General features: G+C 31.3%; 1 protein-coding gene across 1 annotated transcript; it reads right to left on the reverse strand.

The window, feature by feature from the left end:
* Positions 1-16,692: 16,692 nt before the first annotated feature.
* Positions 16,693-20,460, reverse strand: LOC112728515 (putative indole-3-acetic acid-amido synthetase GH3.9). Its single transcript, XM_025778678.3, has 4 exons — positions 20,017-20,460; positions 19,743-19,844; positions 18,019-18,842; positions 16,693-17,463 (listed from the first exon to the last, which is right to left on the reverse strand). The coding sequence occupies exons 1-4, from the start codon at positions 20,307-20,309 to the stop codon at positions 16,886-16,888; spliced, it is 1,797 nt and encodes a 598-aa protein (XP_025634463.1). The 5' UTR covers positions 20,310-20,460; the 3' UTR covers positions 16,693-16,885.
* Positions 20,461-21,046: the final 586 nt, after the last annotated feature.

Consider the following 21,046-nt stretch of genomic DNA (forward strand, 5'->3'; position numbering starts at 1 on the left):
CAAATCACACATAATTCACCATGAAATTATATATATTCCCCTTAATTATAGGGGTAACAATAATGGAGTGAAAATTTTCATGGAAGATTTTTCTGTGTAAAAATTACACATATGATTATATTCTTCTATGAAAATTTCTCCTACTTAATTATCCCAAATAAGCATAACCCTAAATCTCTAAATCAAACTATTATGGCCTAAAACTTTGCTACTATTAATTTTCACATATATACATAGTTGTGTATATATGTATGTATTTGTATATAGCTAGCTAGGTTTATATATATGTATTTGTATCTATATATGTAAGTTATATATTAAGTTTCTTCTTGTCTTATTTGTTATTTGGGAAGTTTGTTTGCTTTTAGAAACTGAAATCCTCTCTGATCATATCTCTAATTAACTTATCTCGATGGGATTTATATGAATTTTCGACGTATATATAAATTTTATTGGATCCTTCTAGAGAGGCAATGGACTATTTGTACAATGTAGCTATTGAGTTACAAAATAAACATACTGATTTTGGGGTTCACCAAGAATCAAACTCTTAATCTTTCGGATCTAGTGCTCTAATACCATGTCATGATACCACTCATCCCAAAAGATTCAGCTGATGAGAAAAAGTAACACTAATGATTATATCTCTAATATTCCATAAACCTCCACTGTACACATTGTACAAATATTCCATTGGCTCCTCGTACTTTTCCAAACTTTAATTATTTAATCGTTTGAATATGAATAAAGGATGAGAAAAGAAACTTCAAAAATGGATGATCTCTTCTCTACTAAGAAGAAGGAGAAGGAAAATTTACTCTATATATGTGATTAAGTTTAAGAATATAACAATCCAAAATTTCATCGATAGAACAATATAATAAAACCTTCGAAGAATTTAGAAGAAGAATACAGTCATTAATTATTGTGATATTATTGTCACGCATGATGATAATATAACACGAAAATAATAATAATTTAATTTTCATTGTAATATCATCATTTTTTTGTAAGTATAGACTATAGAGTAACCAACACTACTATACTTATCGAAAAAAATTTAAACGGATAAAAGTTTGAAAATTATACGTTTAATACATCATTTCAGTAAGAATTATTTTGGGAGAACGAAGGGAGAGATTTGTCTATAGAATTATTATAGAAGTTTTGATACCATACAACGATTTTTTTTTTTTTTTTTGGGTAGTTATACAACGAAAATATTTAATTGATAAATTTTTTACAGCTATTGCACTAGCAAACAGTACTTTTATGGGCTTTAAAATTTTCAAATTTGGGCTTCCTTCTGCATGCATCTTGTGACCAATTAAAGAACAAGCTTGTAACCATAAAAAAAAAAAACAAGCTTCTTACAGTCCAAAATTTTTGTTAGGCCAGAAAAAAGTTGTCATGATCCACCCAAAATTGTTGGCTACTATGGAGTATTGGCTCGTCCAAAAAGAATAAAAAAGATGTATATGCTTAGTTGGACAATCAGGCAAAATTATTAAAATTTATATGGACAAAAAATCAAACAAAATTCCAACCCAAAAATGAGAATAAAAGAAAAAAAAAAAAAACTGAAGCCATATTGTTCCATTATATATAACACCACATACATGATTAATTAGTTCATTCACCTTTTTTAGTCCATAATTTTTGCATATTATTCTGACATACTTCATGCTTTGTAACATTGTTAAATTGTTGGGCCCTTAGTTAAGAATTGAACCCTTGGCTATAAATAGCTCCTCCATGTTCACCTTTTTAAGTCCATAATATCTTTATATTGATTCATGAATTAAGCCATTAGAAATTATCAATACTTTTTTTTTTTATCAAAAATAGGAGACTCGAACCCGCAACCTCTTAATTGAGTATGGGAAGACTATGCCATTTGAACTATAACTCATTGGCAGAAATTATTAGCACTTGCTCGTGTATTTCTACAACAAATTTTTAGTCCAATAATATATGCTAACAAACATATTTTCAGCAAATAAAGTATGCCTATTTCAATATAAACATACAAGTATCTTCTTTATCCCAAGGTTGCATCAAATAAATTCAGCAATTTGTACTAATAATAATTCCTCAAAGAGCTATAATATGTTCAATATAATTGATTGCTGACAAGTATAATATATATAGTTTGATCGAAAGCATGCACAATTTTTTTTTTTTTTTTTTTTTAACATTTTTTTCTTATATATAGCTAGTGGACCATATCTGACTAACAAACCTTATCCAAAACTATGAGCATTATATATTAGAGAGAAGACTTATCTAGCTAGCAACTATTAATGAAGTTATCAAAATTAAAGTACTAATATACAATAATATATATATCTTTGTTACTTGTCTTTCTAACTCCCATGAACTTTGGCTTTAATCATTTTCAGAAAGAATCTAAAGCTTTTTTCCTTTATGGAAAGTTGTTTAGAAAAGTTTGATGTGTAATAAGATTCCCATATGCAAAATCATACTTTCATGGTTGACACAATAGACCCTAAAATTAAACTTTAAATTTTAATAATCAAACCCTTCTGCTCCCTATCTTGTTAATTATGTCATATATATTTTATCACGTTTAGATTTTATTAATATAATCTTCCACTTTAATACTAAAAATCTTGAATTTTCATCATTTTTTAATCATTAAATCAAATCATGTTGTTAGGTGATGATGTTACACATTCGTATTCATTTTTTATATTCATATGCATATAGCATAGCTAAAACTTCTTTAATTAAATGTTAAAATAAAGTTCAATTTTCGTCGTGACTAATTTTTTTTGAGTAAAGTATTGTTTTTGTCTCCAACGTTTGGGGTAAATCCTATTTGTATCCCTAACGTTTAAATCGTTCTATTTGTATCCTTAACGTTTATAAAAGTGATTCAATGTTATCCTACTATCAATTATACTAACAAATCAGATTATATTTTTCAATTATTCTCACTTGGATGTATTCATTCTCAATTATGTCTCACTTGAATGTATTCGATTTTAATATTATACCCATTATTTGTATTTAGATTCAATTATGTCCCTAGAAAAATGAATTATGTAAATGTTGTAGGAATTAGTTTCAACATTTGATGAGCTATTTTTCAGAGTAGATCATTGATTCTATCCCAGACATTTCTATTCTAACTTCAAGAAGAGGTTTTTAAAACTTAAACTAAAGCGCTCATGATGTGTAATTGACGGTAGGATAACATTGAATCACTTTTACAAGCGTTAGGGATACAAATATGACGATTTAAACGTTAGGGACACAAATAAGATTTACCCCAAACATTGAGGACAAAAACAATACTTTATTCATTTTTTTTTTAATTTTAGGTCAACTACTATTTCAACCATTCAACCTTCTTAAATTGCCTTTAAATTAGTGAGACATTAATATATATATTAACCAAGTTGTGAAATTTTTTTTATAATATCGCTAATAAATAAATAACATTTATATATTATATATGCCAACGAGCTATAACTTAAATGATATAGTTTTTTCATATTCACTTTAAAGGTTGTGGGTTCAATTATATTTGATCAATAAGTATATTGAATTCCAACAAATAAAATAGAAACTAAGTAGCCTCTAGAGATAGTAGTGCATATCATATCGATCAAATCATGATATTTGGAGTGTGCTAGATGCATGTCTATTGCTCATAAGTCACTATCTATACACTATACAACATACAACATTTCCTTGTTGTCAACCTCATCAGCATGTAGATTTTTTTATTATTATTATTTTTGTCTTTGTTATTCTGTTATTTTGGCAACTCGTCGAATAGTACGGAAATCAAAGTGGTATCACACTTAGCATAGCACTTTGTGTGGTCGGGGAAGGGCTAAAGAGTGTGAGGGGCATGATTTCAATATCACAATACACATGTATTGATGCATGCATCCAAACATATAGTTGATTCAAAAAGTTGTGTTTCCTTGTTGATTTTGTATAATAATATATAGTATATGTTTGGTGATAAGTATATATTTTAATTTAGAATGTGATCTAGCATTACTGTACTTGAAGGTACTTGCATGTGATCATATTTCTATTTGAATTATATGTCTCTTGTTGGATCCATAGGATGAGAAGCATAGTTATCTTTGAATTCTATATAAAACCATTAACTTATAAAGTATCCAAGGGTTTACTTATTAAACGTTATCGTATATATATGATGAGTAATTTTAAGGAATCAATATATTATATATAGCAGTTAATTTCAGTCCATTTTAAAGTAGGCTGTCAAATAAATTCAGCATGAAATTCACTAAAGATTTTTTTTTTTTTAGTTGAGATATTTGACATATATGAAGAGTAAAGTTCAAAAGCTCAACAAAACAAGTTTTGAGCCAATAAAAACAACATCACCAAATCTTACAAGAGGTACGCCAAATTCACAACCCCACACACACAAAGTAAATCAAAACAACATTTTTTAACCAAACAAAAAAAAATCTAAATGTCCAAACATTACAAAAAAAAAAACGTTGGATACCATCGGATTTATCGCCAGATTTAGTTTCAGAGGTTAGCGGCAAGTTTACTGGCGGATTCATATTTCAGACGATAAATTTATCGATAATAATTAGAGGAAAAAAAAAAATGGCGCAATCATTACCGTCAGATTTAGGGGGGAAATTCAACATTAAAGTAATTAAATAAAACGCACAGATTTTGTCACACGCTGTGCGTTACCGATAGATTTTTTTTACGGTAAATCCACTAATAAAATTGACCATAAATTCAAATTTGTGAACCCTTCCCTTCCATTTCTGCAACATTATTAACCTCACTTCTCTCCCCCTTTCTATTTTTCTGTCGCCATCAGCCCCCCATCGCTATCATTCGGTGTTGTTTCGCCGTCGTTGACTGCTTTCCACAACTCCATCCATCGTCGTCGTTGAGGAGCATCCCCTTGGAGGTTGTTTCTACCATGGAGGAGCTTGTTTCTTCCCTGCGAATTGCTGCCTCTGTTATTCGCCGCTTGCCTCCATCAACTGTAATGCTATCCTTCCTCCTTCATTCAGGTATGTCTTCTTCGCTTCCTTCTATTTTGACATTGTTGGTATTTACTAAACCGTAACTCTACACTTCTTTGTCCTCTTTTTATCAGGTTAATTATTTTCTTGGTTTCTTTAAATTGAATTATGATTCTGGATTTGTGAATTGATGATAAAATATTGATATTTATTGTAGTTATCAGAGTTAGTAGTTCTTGACTACATTAATTTATTGACATTGAAAGGCTCTTCTTAAATTTTTTATACTATTATCAAGACTTGATTGATTGTCCTCAACAAGCTCATTAATTAGCATTAAATAGGTAATATCAATATTGATATTTGTCTAGTTAATAAAATTAAAATGTTTATTCCCTTATCCCTTGGCCTTGTTGTTTCATTCATAGCTTAGATAGCTAGGAATTTTATACTAACTTGTTCTTTGTTTATTTTATTTTTTCTGCATAATAACATTGTTAAAGAAAAACTAGGATCATCAAATGTATCTATTCTAGCTCATCAAAAGATCAACCTAGTCAGCAAATTTTAGGTTTGTGTTTTAACCTTTTAATAGGTTGATATACCCTGTTACAGTGGCTAACCAATCGTTTTGTTAGTCAATTCATAAATACTTATGTTGATTTTAATTTGTTATTAAGTATTTCATTTGTAGAATAATCTTCTATAGAAGCTTCTTTATATACATGGCAATTAAATGAACAGTAAATATCATAAAATGAAATTATATACCACTAGGGTTAGACATAGTGTGAAATCAATAGTAACAAGCAGCTAGTTTGTGTGAGTAAAGGTCATCTATTTGTAGGAGCTTTTTAACGGAAGCTCTTTTTTTAACTTATCCATTGATAGATGTATATTTTATACTTTGATTTAAAATCAGCATGTTGGGTATTCGTATGTACCTATTATGCATTAGTTTTTTCCTCACACTTGTTGTGTGGCTTGCTTTTTTTTTTTTTACATTGTGCTCTCTATTGTTGTGGGATTTAAATTTCTTATTATGGTCACTCTTTTTGCCTTTGTATTGTGATTTAAATTTCTGATTGAGTTTTATTACTGAACTAACTATATTTCTTATGGTTTATTTTACTTACTTTAGTCCTAGTTTATTATCTTAAACTATGTCTATAATTTTAATTTAGATTTATTTTCAAAATTCAAACAACATCTTTCGTTTAACAGTCACCTATGCACATTCTCATTATCATAGCTCATGAATGATTTTTTTTTCTAATTTATTTCTTAAACTATATTACTAGGTAGTATACTATCAGAAATTACATTATGAAGAACAAATAAAGGATATTTTGAAAAAGAATGATTAAAAGGGAGCGGTATCCTTAGTGGAGGAGTTTGAAACTGAAGATGAAATGCCAAAAGATTTGTTCTTATTTGTTCATGCTCAAATGGGATTTCTATTATTTTTTTACTTGTATTTTGATATTTGAACTTATTTGTGAATTTTTAACTAAAAATTATTATAAGAAATTATAAAAATTTGAATTTTGTTAGTTTAAAAATGTATTAAATTTAAATATTTAAAATTATATTTTGAATTTTGAAACAAATTTTTAAAAAATTAATGTTTAAGTTTACCGTCGAATTTACTGTCGATTAAATTTGCCGGTAACTATCAATTTAATTGCCAATGAGTTATAGCTCAAATGGCATAGTCTCCCCATACTCAATTAAGAGGTTGCGGGTTCGAGTCTCATATCTTTGGTAAAAAAAAAAACTATCAATTTAATTATTAATAATAAATTCGACGATAACAAGCTCCAGAATTTCACCAATTAAAAGTTTATATTCGCCGCTAAATTCACCGGTAATTAGCGGCGAACCACTATAAGAAAAATGCTGAGTACCATCGGATTTACCATCAGATTTAGCGTCGGCTTTATCGGCGAATTTACCGACAGTTTCGTGTGGGGTTCGTCATGTCAAATAATTACTGGCAAATTTCTGTTTCCGACGATAAATTCGCCGCTAATAATGGGAGAAAAAACAAGGAAAATAGGCACGAATTTTAGCATCAGATTTACTGTCGAAAAAATCTAACAGTAGACACTTTTAGTGAAACGTTGCATTTAGGCAACTCGCATCGGAAATCCGACAGCAATCATGCCCTAAATTCGAACCGCGAACCCTCTTTCCTTCATTTCGAATTTAACTCTCCCTCCCTCTCTCTCTAACCTCTCGCCTTCCTCTTTCCCTCTCTAACCACTCGCCTCTCACTCTCTCTCTCTCTCTCTCTCTCTCTAACCCTCTCATCTCTCCTCTCCATCAACATTCTCCCCTCCAGCAGCCCCCTCTGACGGCACCATCTTACCATTCTGCTGTCGTTGCTGCTAGAAACACCTCTGTCGCCGCTGCTACAAACGCTTCTGCCACCGCTTCTGCTCTTCTTCTTCTCAGCGCTGGCGTGAGGTCAGAAGTTTCTGCTATTCTTACTTGTTATTAGTTATTATAAAATAGAATTTGTGTTGACTATTGTTGATTTGTGTTGATTATTCAGGTTTCTTATTGAAGTTTCCATTATATATATTTTTTCATTATTGTTAATTTGTTCTTAATCTTTTACTTAAAAATTTATTTTGGCGCTTTAATTTCCTTTTAAAGTTTCTTGCTGCTTCAATTAGATGATAATTTAGAATCAGTTAGAGAATTTATAAAAATTAGTTTGACAATAAAGAAATTAAAATAAATTATATGATTTAGGATTTGTTAGTTTTACAAATTTAGAATGTTTTGAAACTTTAGCAAATGTGTGTATTAGTAACAATGCTCGAAGCCTCTTGGTGAGTGGATTAGGATTTGAACTCTTGTATGTTGTCTTAATAATGATTGAAAAAATTAAAACATAATAGAATTTAAAGCTATATAACTTTCTCATATGATGTGATATGAGTTTGAAACTTATTTTAAATTAAACTTGGAGGTGTCTAATATAACCCCACCAAAATTTAGGAGCAATGAGTTACAATTGAATTTTTCTAATTTTTGTAAAAACCTTACTACCTGCTGTTTTTCAGAAATTGCTAGGACAGGGGCAGAACTTTGAAAATTTGTACAAAATTAAATTTTAAAGCAATTTCAACGAAACTTTATTTGAATTAAAGCTTAGGATAATGTATTTCTTTAACTAAGTTTAATGTAGTTTATTTTCATTAAACGTTTTGAATTATTAATGAATATATTTAGCACATTTTTAATTGGTATGCTCTTCGCAGACATGACGACTAGTAGAGGTGTTGCAGATCAGCCTAGTGGTCGTGGTCGTGGTAGATGGAGGGTTTCTGTCGGTACTACTGGAAATTTCGGATCATCTCCCACTACTCCAACTACCCCGGTGAACAGGTTTCGGGTGCATTGGACCAGCCGTTCATCATGGTCCTAAATTCCAACTACGTCCCTGCATCTACGGCGACGACACCTCCAGCGACGGACCCTGTGCCACTGGAATCCTCTCATGGAAGCCAGCTAGCTGATGCCCGTCTACTACCTCCCAACATACGGATGACGATTTAGCCTGATGGTGGAATAGCGTAAGTACTACTTTAAGTCTTTTATATGCTGAAAGTATTTGATAACTCGTGGATTTAGGGTTGTATGTTTGAACTGCTGAAAGTGTTTGATATATCATGAGTAGTGATTCTTGATAATTGATTCTAGTTTTAGTGGATTTAGGGTTGTAGGTTTGAATTGCTGAAAGTATTTGAGATATCCTAATTATTGATTCTTGATTATTGATTCTAGTTTAGTGGATTTAGTGAATTTATGAATGTTGCTTCTTGATTATTGATTGTTGTTCATTGATTGTTGACAATTGGTGTTGTTCAAGTTAATTGTTGATGGATAGAGTTTGTGGCGCATTCCAGTTATAGATGAAACAATGCCAAAATTTCTAAAAAATTCTCTATATATTATGGTCATTTGCTTCTAAAGTTTAAATTTACATTACCATATTAGTATGTTTGTGAATTGTTGATAGGTTCACGCCAAAAAATAACACATGTACTCAGGATGTAACACCCTCACTATCAGAAGACACGCTTCCGGCTGCGCTACTCTAATAGCAAGAAGTATTACGACTACTTTACATACTAAATACTAAAATATGAGCCTGTGACTCGACACTGTATCGCTGATTTCCTTAAAAACCGGAAATAAACACTTTATCTTAAGAAAAATACAAATAGGCATGGATCATATACAAGACTCCTTACATAATAACTCATAATATAATATAAATATAAAACATACAATTCCTATCCCTCTTACAAACTTGTAGTAACAAAGACGAGGGAAGAAAATAATCTAATTAATACAACAACTTATAAACCAAACGCAGTATAACTCTTTTTAATGCTTCTTCATCCGGTTCCTGAAAAGGTAAAGCTGTAGGGGGTGAGAACCTAACCACACGGTCTCACCATGGAATTTCAAAGTTGTCATAAGAAGATATTTAATAAGAAAACTGTACTCAAGCTCAGTGATTATCCTATGGCTGATGAGGCTCATCTGTCGATTATCCAGCCAACCCGACAAGTCTGAATTGTCCTTAGACTGTCCCCCGACGTGCATCTCCAAGAGTCTATGCATAGCTTTTTCTCAAATAATCAATATTGCTCAATGAGGGTAACATTCCCAGGAATTTATATAGTTCCCGGTCACACTTACGTCGTAGGGTCAACAGAGTATCGAGTTTTCAACCTGGTACACGTGGTGGCAAGCCACGGTACTTAATCCAGGGAACCTCGTATCTCAGATTTTTCAAATTCATAAGCCATATGAATAATTCAAAGTTCATATCTCAACATTCTCAACATCATAATCATTCATCAATCCAAATCTCATTTCCAAATTCATTTCAAAATCATATTTCAAAGAAAATCCTCATTATCCTTCTTTCCATTCCATCCCTTAACAAATCCCAATTCAAAACATAATTCTTTCTCTGATAAATAAATCAATCTTAAAATATATAATGTTTAAGAACAAATCTTTTTAATTAATTACTTCAAATAAAAATTCCAACTTTATAAAATTTCGGCAGCATCTCCTCTAAAACTTGGACACTGCCACCCTTTTCGGGTCCCAACCAAACCAAACCAAACGCCTGTTAATCATTCAAATCATTTATAATAACCATTTTCACAACAACCATACTCAATCCAAGGAAACTATAAAATCCAGAATCCAGTCAATGATTAAGAACTCTCGGTTTTCTCAAACAGTTTCAAACCAAACCAAACCATTTTCAAAATAGTAAATTATTCTCTGTAAACAAACCATTTTCAAATATCAAATCCTTTCCAAATTTGTTTTAAAATCGGATTCCGACATCAAATCAAATTTCAATGTTAAATCTTTTCTAAAATCAAACCATTTCTAAAGTTAAACTAAATGCCAATAATAAATCTCCTCTGATGATTCAAGGGAAACCGCTTTAACAATACCATTCAACTAATCAAAACACCAAACTTTCTCAATCGATCAATCTGTCAATCAAAACTAATAATCTCGTTCATCCAAAACAACTCGATCCAATTCATAAGACTTACGAAAGCACATAAATATATTTTACGTATTAATATCGATTTATAACAACTCTGGAAAGAAAAAAAAGTTTAAGAAAGACCCCTACCTCGACACGCTGAAACCACAACCCAACTGCCTCACAGAATTTCTTTCGTCTTGATCTAAAATTCACGACAGCTTTAGATCATAGCCCCGCACACTTTCGCAACTGCATAAACAGCTCTAATTCACAATATGCAACCTCGGTTACTAAATCCCAAGAACATTAATATCACAAAGGCTTTAATATACGTAATAGAACACTAATGCGGGGGTTTTCGAAACACACTTACTGAAATGACAAAACGAAGCAGCGGCGGTCTCTAAATCGGTTCGGCGGCAGCCACCACAAGCAGCAGCGGCTACTGGATTCCGACAACGACAATTGAAATTAACATGTAACGACATTAAAACTTCCAGAATCTCAACAGAAACGAAGGTCAAACCCAAAACCCTTATCAGCAGTGCATTCTTCAGCGGCAGAGGCGGCGGTCGTTCCCGGAACGGTGGTGCACAGCGGGGCAGCGCCCTTTTCCTCCTCCGACAGTGACACCCACGGTGGCCACCTCCCTGTCCTCTCTCATTCCCGTTCGAGCTCACCCTCCCGGCAAACCCAACGGCGGTAGCGGTGGCTCAACATCTCGGCGACGAAATCTCCATCATTAAAGACGATTCAGCAGCGATGGCTTCGCGGTAAAGGCGCGACTGGGCGCGATGGTAGCGTGCGGTTCCCTCCTTCGTGTCTCTCTCTCTCTCTCTCTCTCACCTCAGATCTGATCCACGATGGCGACTTCGAGGCAGGTCGGCGGCGACGCATGGTGCAGTGGCGGTGACTTCTTCCTTGGCTCCCTTGTGCAGCGGTTTGGGCTGGATGGAAGGTAAATAGCGATGATGAAGCACGAGAACGGCGGCGAGGACCCTCCAGCGGCGCCTCTCTTCGGGAGTGGCAGCAACAACAGCGTGGGGCTTCGATGGTGAGGCGTGGCGGCGACGGCTCCTCCCTTCAGCTTGACGACGGCGTGACGGCGGCCCACACCCTACCGGCGACGCATCTCCCTTCCCGGATCTCTCCTCCATGTATGTGAGTGCGTTTGTTTTTTGTGTGTATGGTTGGGAAGGCTGAAAGAGTGAGGAGAGGAGGGTTGGGGGCTGCACAGGTGAAGAGGAGAGAGAGGCGGTGAGGATAGAATTAGGGTTAAAGGCAATTTAGTCATTTTGCTAAAATTATGGGTAGTAGAGTAATTGAAAACCAATTTTAATTCAATAAAATTATCTTAAAAAAATATTATTTAATCATAAATTTACAAATTAATTTCAATGAAATATTCTAATTAAAAGATTAGATATAATACAATTAATTTTCTTTATTTATAAGAATTAAAGTGTTAAATCCCAAAATCTAAATTATTTAAACCAAATCATATAAAGTTCTTCTTATTTTACATTTGCTAAACTTTATAATTTAAATATAGAAAATAATTCAATAATTATAAAATCAGATATAACCTTAAATTGTTTTAAACTCAATTAATCAGAATTTATTTTAACTGTCTTTAATATAATAATTTCAGGGATTAAAATACTTAATGACAAATAAATCTAAATTAGCTCTTAATAAGATCTTCTAAAATTTCTAAGTCTTACACAGGAGATGACCAACGTCATCAAGTTGATGTACGACCATCCATGGCCAAGCTACAAGAAGATCCTCTCTGAGACCAGAGAGCGATGGTTTTAGAAGTGGGCAGTAAGAACTTAATATAGTCAAACCGTCTTAGCAATTTTATATCTTCTATTTTGTTTAATACAATATATTTTGATTAACTAATTTTAAATTGTCTTTGTGCAGCTGAACTTTATATGGGATAAGGAGCACGATGCCCTCATCAGGAAGATATACGACCATCGTATGGATAGGTGGCTGCAATAGATGTTGGAGGATGTATGTGAGAGATGCGACTACCTCACTTCCTGGCTCTGCCCAAAAATCAAGAAGGCTCTGTACGTTCACTGGGAGACCAATGAGGGTTCAGACATCAACGTCTCACAAACAACATGGCATCGGCCAAGTTGTCCAAGTATACTAGCAGCTCAGCGACCTTCATGAAGACTAAGGTCAGGCTGGTATGTAGCTTCTCTAATTTTGTTATTAACTTAGTTATATTCTTTGACATATCATTAGTAGACATCCTAACAACTTGTTTTAATGCAACATGTGTTGTCGAAGTCGTTGAATCACGATGCGATATTGGCAAAAACCTTCAAGTACACCCACACTTTGAAGGAGAACAAAGAGAGATTTGCTTATCAATGGTCTGCGGATCATTATGTGAGTAAACATTTGATCTTGTGATATAAAAATTTCAATTAACTGTACAGGTATCGTCCTAATTACACATGAGTCCTACACGCAGAGACTGGAGGCCGCAACTCAGCAATCTCAACAAAGTGGGGAGGACGCCAGTGGTGCTGCTGCTTTAGTCGTCGATCTCGATACGGTTTGGCGGGAGAGCATCTCAGCGCCATACAAGAATCGTGTACATGGGCTGGGGTCGTTCTTTGTCAGCAGCCTCCGCACCTCCACGTTGAGGCCATCGTCCGTCTCTGCCACCAATCGAGCCGTCAATCCAACCGGAGCCTTCATGAACAAGCTCAGGAGCTAACTGAGACTTGGGAGAGGTATTAGGAGATCCTCACATGCGTGACCTCCATGGATGACCTCAGGCTGGAGTGGAGGGAGCAACTGGAGTGGCTTCAGCGAATGGAGCAACAGATGGAGGTGTACCAGGCTCAAATGCGTGCCACTGGCATCGACCCTGCTGGTGGCAGCAGTGCTGCTGGTGGGACACAGACATCACCGCCTTCTCTGCCGCCTCAGCAGGACCACAGGAACGACGACGACTACCAGGATCTTTAGTGATTAGGGCTTTGTTTTTCTGTTTCATTGTATTTATTTGACTTTTAATTTATTTGAATATTTAATATTTAATATTACATAATTGATTAATATTATTTATAATTTGACCACTAATTGTGTGAAAAATAATTTTACATAAAAAAATAAAATTAAAAAACAAAAATAAAAAAAGTGCGCCACAATATTTTTAAAAAAAAAATTGCCATTACCGTCGAATTTACTGAGGGCATAGTCTGACGGTAATAGTGAGGGAAACAAGATATCGTGGCGCCAACATTATCGTCGAAAAAATTTGCCAATAACCAAATAGTTTTTCGAGCAGGTAATCCATTGCAAAATTCGATGATAATTACTATCAGACAGAAAGATCCGACAGTAACTGATTACCGGCGATGTTTATATCGTCGAATTTTTTTTGTCTTTCTAATGATAAATATGACGGTACTATTTTTTTTTGTAGTGGACGAAGAATCTGCCAATAAACAATTATCATAAAAATTTATAACGTTGGATTTATTCTGTCGCAAAATTCGGGTAAACATATTTTTAGAGGATTTTATTGATAAATCCACCGATAAATCAGATAATATTCAACGACTTTCTTATAGTAAAAACAGAAACAAAAAACAAACAAAACACCAAATCAAAAACACCAATTAGTCTATTACCGAACTCCTCAAAAGTTGAAATTCACACACAAATAAGATTCTGTTAAGTTTAGATTTTAAATGTCTAATTGAATTTTAGATGCTTTCATTTTTAAAATTTTCATATATTTTTTTTCTTATGTTAAATGTTGATTGTAATATTAATAGTGCAATATTAACTCCCAACTTAATATATCATAATGATTGATCCCATTATTGTAATTACAAGGTACCAAAAACTTCATATCCCAAATTTATTTTATATCCCTAAACTCAAGCCACTTTTTAAGATTCATATAATTAGCTTCTATTTTTTACCATCTTTGCTAGTAAGTAATTATATACTTATGTTGCTTATTAAAAAAGGAGAAGATATATATAAGGTGATTAATTTCCAACTTTGTCATCTATGCTTTTTATTTTAATATAACTTGAACAAAAATTACACACATTTAATTACTAAATGGGAAAAATGTAAATAGATTTTAATAATTAAAGCAATTAAATTAAGAAAAAGTATCATGATTATAAAAGTGATATTTATGTGTTTAAGTTTAACTATGAGAGATGTTATACAAAATTCTATCTTGTTTAATTTGAATTTTTGAGATGTCTATCCATATCTATATGCATGTTGGAGTGGGGGGAATTATTACAGTATGATAAAGTGTACATTATATTATGAATTTCGCTAGGTAATCAATATTCAATTAGTCAACTATCAATTAATTTATCATTAATTAGTAATTCTAATTTTTAAAATTATTATTAATTAATAATTATTTAAATTTTGTTTTTTAAAAATATAAAATTAATAAATATTAATTATAATTATTTTTTTTTGGTGACTTATTATAATTATTTAAAATTGGCTGATTAAGAGTTATTTATCTTTGCTTTTCTTTATATTATATATTGGACACTTACAAAAAAAAAAAAAAAAAGCCTGTGGATACGCCAAAATTCAAAGTCTTGGTGTGAATCATAACAAGAGCATCATATTGGACTATCTTTAAAAAAGTGATGTTATTTGTCTCAACTCATGAAATCACATCATATGTTAATAGAAAGGTTAGAGAGCTATCAAAATTTATTATTTTTTATTATTATTTAAATATTTTTAAAAATATAAGATAAAATATATTATTAAATTATTAAATTAAAAAAATTAAATTAATAATTAAATAATATCCAAATAAAAATAATAAATTTTGATAGTCCTAACATTTCTTATATATTAAACCAGGTCATAAGTGAATAATAATTTATCTTGCCAAAATTAATGCACAGGGTATTACAACTAATAGAACTATTTATATTTGTAGATATCTAATCAATTTTAATCTGAATTAGAGTTAATTGGCAATTTAATTTATCGTTAATAAAATTGATGGTAAAAAAATTTAAAGTGCAAATTTAAATTGAAAATATTTAATTTTACAGATAAAATAAAGTAAAATTTTAAATTTTTTTATAACAAAATAGAATTAAGATAAAACTTAAACCATATTTTATATTACCTATTGTCACCGTACACCATACCATATTGTATAATTAATTATGCATCGAATTTGATATACTAGATTTTGTACAACATTTTAATTTGATTTAATTGTTATACATGGCCTGAGCATGCATTGCTCAATTGATTTGGAACATCAGTAGCATAGAGTGTACGACAAAGTTAACATTGCAATTATAGAAATTTAAGGGTACATATAAAGTACATACATTGTGTATACATGGGAGGCGAGTTAAAAAACCTCACCAAAGCATTGAATAAAATGTGGTGTACTCTCGAAATTATATGATATATAATATTTTTCACCTTTATATTATTATATAATAACTTGTTTTTTAAGTTTAAATTAATAGAAAAAAATAAAAATCCATGAATAATTATATTTATAATAATTATTATTTATATACTTAATTTTTTAATAATAAAAATCAAAATTCTATAAACGACTCAATTTGTTGTAAAGTTTAAACAATTAAACTATTAAAAACTAAAAACCCAAGTAACATGTATATATTCTAACATTTTCGTCAAATTCATTAAAAATTTAGAACTATTATGAACTACAAAAATTTGAAATATAGATGAAATTCAGACAGAATTATCGTATTTAAATATGTTTAGGATATTATATATTAATATAATATCTAATTAAGTAATCTAAATACTACATTAGATTAGTTTCATATATTCTATTAATCCAATTATAGAAAAGTGAATGTTAACTCAAATTGAGTTATGGTGGTGAGTTTTCCATAGTAAAACAAATTTTGAAAAGAAATCAAACAAAAAAATATAAGATGAAAAGACATTATATATAACTCAAAATCTTAAGATTTTAAGTTAATATATATTATATTATGAATTCTTCATTCTTTCTTATTTTCGTTAATACGGAACTAATTTCTTGTATTCCATGCACACCTGCAACTTTAAAACTCAATATATAAGATAAAAATAAAAATAAAGATAAATAATACATTGAAAAAAAAAATTCCTTCTTCCAAACTTCTAGCACATCTTATAATAGAGGTAAATTAAATATACATAGTAATAAGGAACCAAAGTGCATGCTAAATTCATCATTTGCAACTACCCACTTATGATAGAAGCAAATTAAACATCATAAAATCATAATTTGATTTGATCCTTATTTAGCTTCTAAATAAGTTGATCAACACATCTTAGGTGCCCATTTGGGATCTCTAGTACTAAAGAAAGAAGCAAGAACCCTAGACTTAAGCAACTTAAGTGCTTTCTTAGACTTAACACACCTTGGTGTTTTATACTGATTAATTGAAGCACCTTGAGCAATAAACAAATCCATCAACAAATCAAACGTCCCTCCTTCAACCACACGTATTTCAAGTGGTCCCACAGATCTATCATTCGTCCTGCACCTCCTGTACACGTAATCCAACTCCTCTTCTATTACATTGCAACATTCCTCAATAACACTAAAATACTTGTTATTGTTGCTATTGTTATGGAGGATTTGGATTTCCCAGTACAAAACATAATGTCCTGGAAGAGAAGAAGTGTCCGGATAGCTAGTGTATTCAAGTAGGAGAGCATCGTGAGGTTCTAGAAGCTTCTTAGCCATGGTTATAGCTCTATGGAGATCCTCTTCGCTTGTCTTTTCGGTGTCTATGCTTAGGACTACATTTCTTCTGCATATGAAACGGAATTGTGGTGCTTTGTTGTAGAATCCAACTACTTGCACCACATCACCAATTCGGTATCTATACAGTCCTGATCATCGTATGCATCAAAATACACAATTTCATTTGATAAATATATTTAGATACATTAGATAATATAATGGTATGTATATTAATTAATTGACATTGTATTAAGTTGGTTGATCATTATTATTTTGTTGATGGGTGACATTGGTTGATGACATAACATGTTATATTATTGGTCAACATCATCATATATACTATATAGAAGGGTCAATGCCACATATCACATATGCATGAAATAATTTAACAAAAATATTATATACATATTAAAAATCAATCAATATATATAGATAGATAATTAATTAATTAATTTTGTGATGGTCTTTTGTGAGTACGTAGATAGTTAAGAAAAAAAAAATGCATATACATGTATCACAAATTTATTATACTAGATATATACTAAATCAACTATATTTTTTGGAACCAATAATAAAACTAGGCTCTAGAAAAAAATTTTATGTGTAATTTTTGAAAAATATATTGCCATCTATTTTATCGACTATTAAATGAAATAAATTAAAAATATATATATATACATCAAACTAGATAATAACTAACTCACCAGCAAAGGTAGTGATGACCAGCTCATAAAAGCAACCAAGCTTGACATGAACCAAGTCCACAAGCTTCTCATTAGGCACTTGCTTCTTTTCATCAAAATCCATCAACAATGTCCCATTATGTCCAAGAGGTATGAACTCAAAGTACCCCATGTTGGGTAATATTGTAAATGCCACGTCCTTTGGATCACAAAAAGGCCTTAAATTAACCCCAAAGTAACACTCAGATGAAGCATACATTGTACACACCAAAGGCAATTTCCCATCACTATAATAATCCAAAGCAGGCACATATTGGGCCATTGATCCTGTTACCACTGCTTCTATGTATTTTGCCCTAGGCCAAATCTTGCACAAAATTCCCTTCCAACATTTTTCGCTACAAACCTTAGCCAATTCATCAGCTAGGGTTGGATTTGGTGACGATAGCAAGGTGTTCATGCAAGATCTACAATTAGGGTCAGTAATCGAGTTGTTAAGGTGTCCAGTTCTTATGTCTTCCGTGAGTATCTTCCAATTGCATTCGAGAAAAGAAATTGCCCTGAGAAAGGCTGAGGCAAACACCGCACCAAGTCGCAGGACTTGTTGCCGTTGGATAAGGCCTGATAGTATCTGGCAATACATGCTTTGCGCGGTGTCGGCACAAAGGATGGTTTGGTCTGGGCTAGTAAGGTCGTTCCACCGGTCATGACTCCTGCACTTGAAATGCTTGCTCTTGTAATAAGATGTAAGAACTGTTCTTGCTGGTAAGCCACATGGGGTGGACATTTCTGCCTTCACAAAATATAGGAACATTGCCTTCCCTTCATCAAGATTAGGAACATACCTGAAATTAAATTATGTTAAGAACTTTTACTAATAACAAAAATTTAATTCGATTGTTCAATATTTCTTTTATAAAAATTAAGTGGGACTAGTCAATTATCCATGTACAAGTCAATAACTACGTTCATTCAAGTAAGAAAATTCTGGGTTGAAAAAATGGGTTACATTGATGATCTCATCAGCATACAATTAATTTATAAAGGTGTTCATATGATCTTTTCTCTAAATCATTAGTTAATAAGTTATAGTTTCCATCACATTTAAATTACCATATACTATTATATAGAAGGAACGCATTTCATTATTAAGAAAAATATATTCTTAATTAAATTTAAATGCAATAATGCAGTCCAAGTGAAGTCGAGCATACATTAGTATCTAATTTTTTGGACCACACAATTTAATCTCGAATGAAGAAATTTTATTTATTTATTGTATATAAACATAACTAGTGCATGGTAATGGGGTCTTTAGTTATTATTATTAGTACATGGTGATACAATAATACATTTTTATCTCGGTTTCTTTTTAAGATGCACTAGGAAAGGAGAATCATAACTCAACCTATACGAGTATATGAAATACATTATTATCATTAAAATAAAATAAAAAAATCTTGTTAAAGATTAATTTAAAGAAGTAAGGTTAATTTTATCAATTCAACATTAAATTGTACATATATATTGTATATATGATTTATGCAAAATTATAAAAAATTTTTTGATATATTTAATAAGTTTTTACTAAGTTATTGATTTAAATGTATATCAAATATATATTAAACGATGTTAAAATAATTTAAAATTTTATAATTATAATCTATGAAAATGAAATGCATAATCAATCTATATTAAAGTTAAGGAAAAAAAAAAAGAAAAATGAGTTGGATGTTACTATTAACTGATTTATGATTGGCATGATAAGGTTGTAGAGAAAGGTACGACGGTCAAGATCTTCAGCTATTGATGGTGTTATCTTTGGTTCTCCACCTGATGTCCCTGAACTGCGATTACATTTATTTGTCAATATCATTTTTCGGCATATTCAAATTAAAAAAATAATAGTTATATAAAAGAAGCGTACTCAAAGATGATGCATGTAACATTATTTTTCAAATGAATGTAAATACGTTAATTAAAAGAAAAAATTAGTACTCTGTATATAATATAGTACACCTGCATAACATCTCTGTTATAGGGTGACCAGTGATGAGAGAAGACTCGTCTCCATTTGCAATTCTTTCAATATACGGAAATATTGCTTCATAAATTGTGACTGGAACACACCTCTTAAACTCAGTTATGCTTAAATCTTTTTCGTTTAAATACTTCTTCAAATATTCAGTATTCTTATTCTGAGTCAAGATCTCTCTCAAAATTTGTTCTTGAACTTCACCGGCCTTCAGAGTTAGCCTCTCTATCTCCTTGAGTGCTTCAACACCTTTGTACTCTAATTTCCTTCCATCCATAGTTACAGAGAAAGATTGGGAGTTAATAATTAATATCTAGGGAAATTAAAAAGAAGAGTGTAGAGAATGTTGTATGCAAAGAAGAACACACTAGAGTAGAGTACACTATACTACTAAATAACACTTTTAAGTAACACTTCTTCACATTGATGGAAAAAACACTAGTCTGTGTGCATTTATATAGATAGTTATCTGCATGTTATTATATTATATATGGCCAAATATAACTTCTTGAAAAACAAAAATCTTCTCTCACTTTAATTTGTTCTCTCAAAATTAAAATTTTCTTCTTTTAATATATATAATATTTAATAAGTATTTATCTTTGTTGTTATTCACGTAAAAAAAATTATAAAATATTTACACTTTGATTAATAGTAAAATAAAATTTTTGATAAAATATTTTTTATCAATTAATATGACAAATATTATAAACACAGCAAAATAATGTACTTCACTGTAATCCTAGTGGAAACAATTGATGCTGATGCCATCAATGACGTGGTCCCCATAACTTTTACTTGGTTTATCTCTTGATCATTTAGAATCAAAAGTTATATAAAAATATTCAAATTCATGCAAAAATATTGCAAAAATTAGGGGAAAATATCTTCCCAAAAGTTAGTGGTTCCAACTTCAATTCCAATTTGCAATGAAAATAAGACAAAGTGTACATGATCTTTAGAAATTTTTATGACTACTGTCTTTACACTCATTTAACATTTTTCATTGTAATG

This window comes from Arachis hypogaea, chromosome 12 (genome assembly GCF_003086295.3).
Source record: "Arachis hypogaea cultivar Tifrunner chromosome 12, arahy.Tifrunner.gnm2.J5K5, whole genome shotgun sequence".
Classification (NCBI taxonomy): Eukaryota; Viridiplantae; Streptophyta; class Magnoliopsida; order Fabales; family Fabaceae; genus Arachis; species Arachis hypogaea.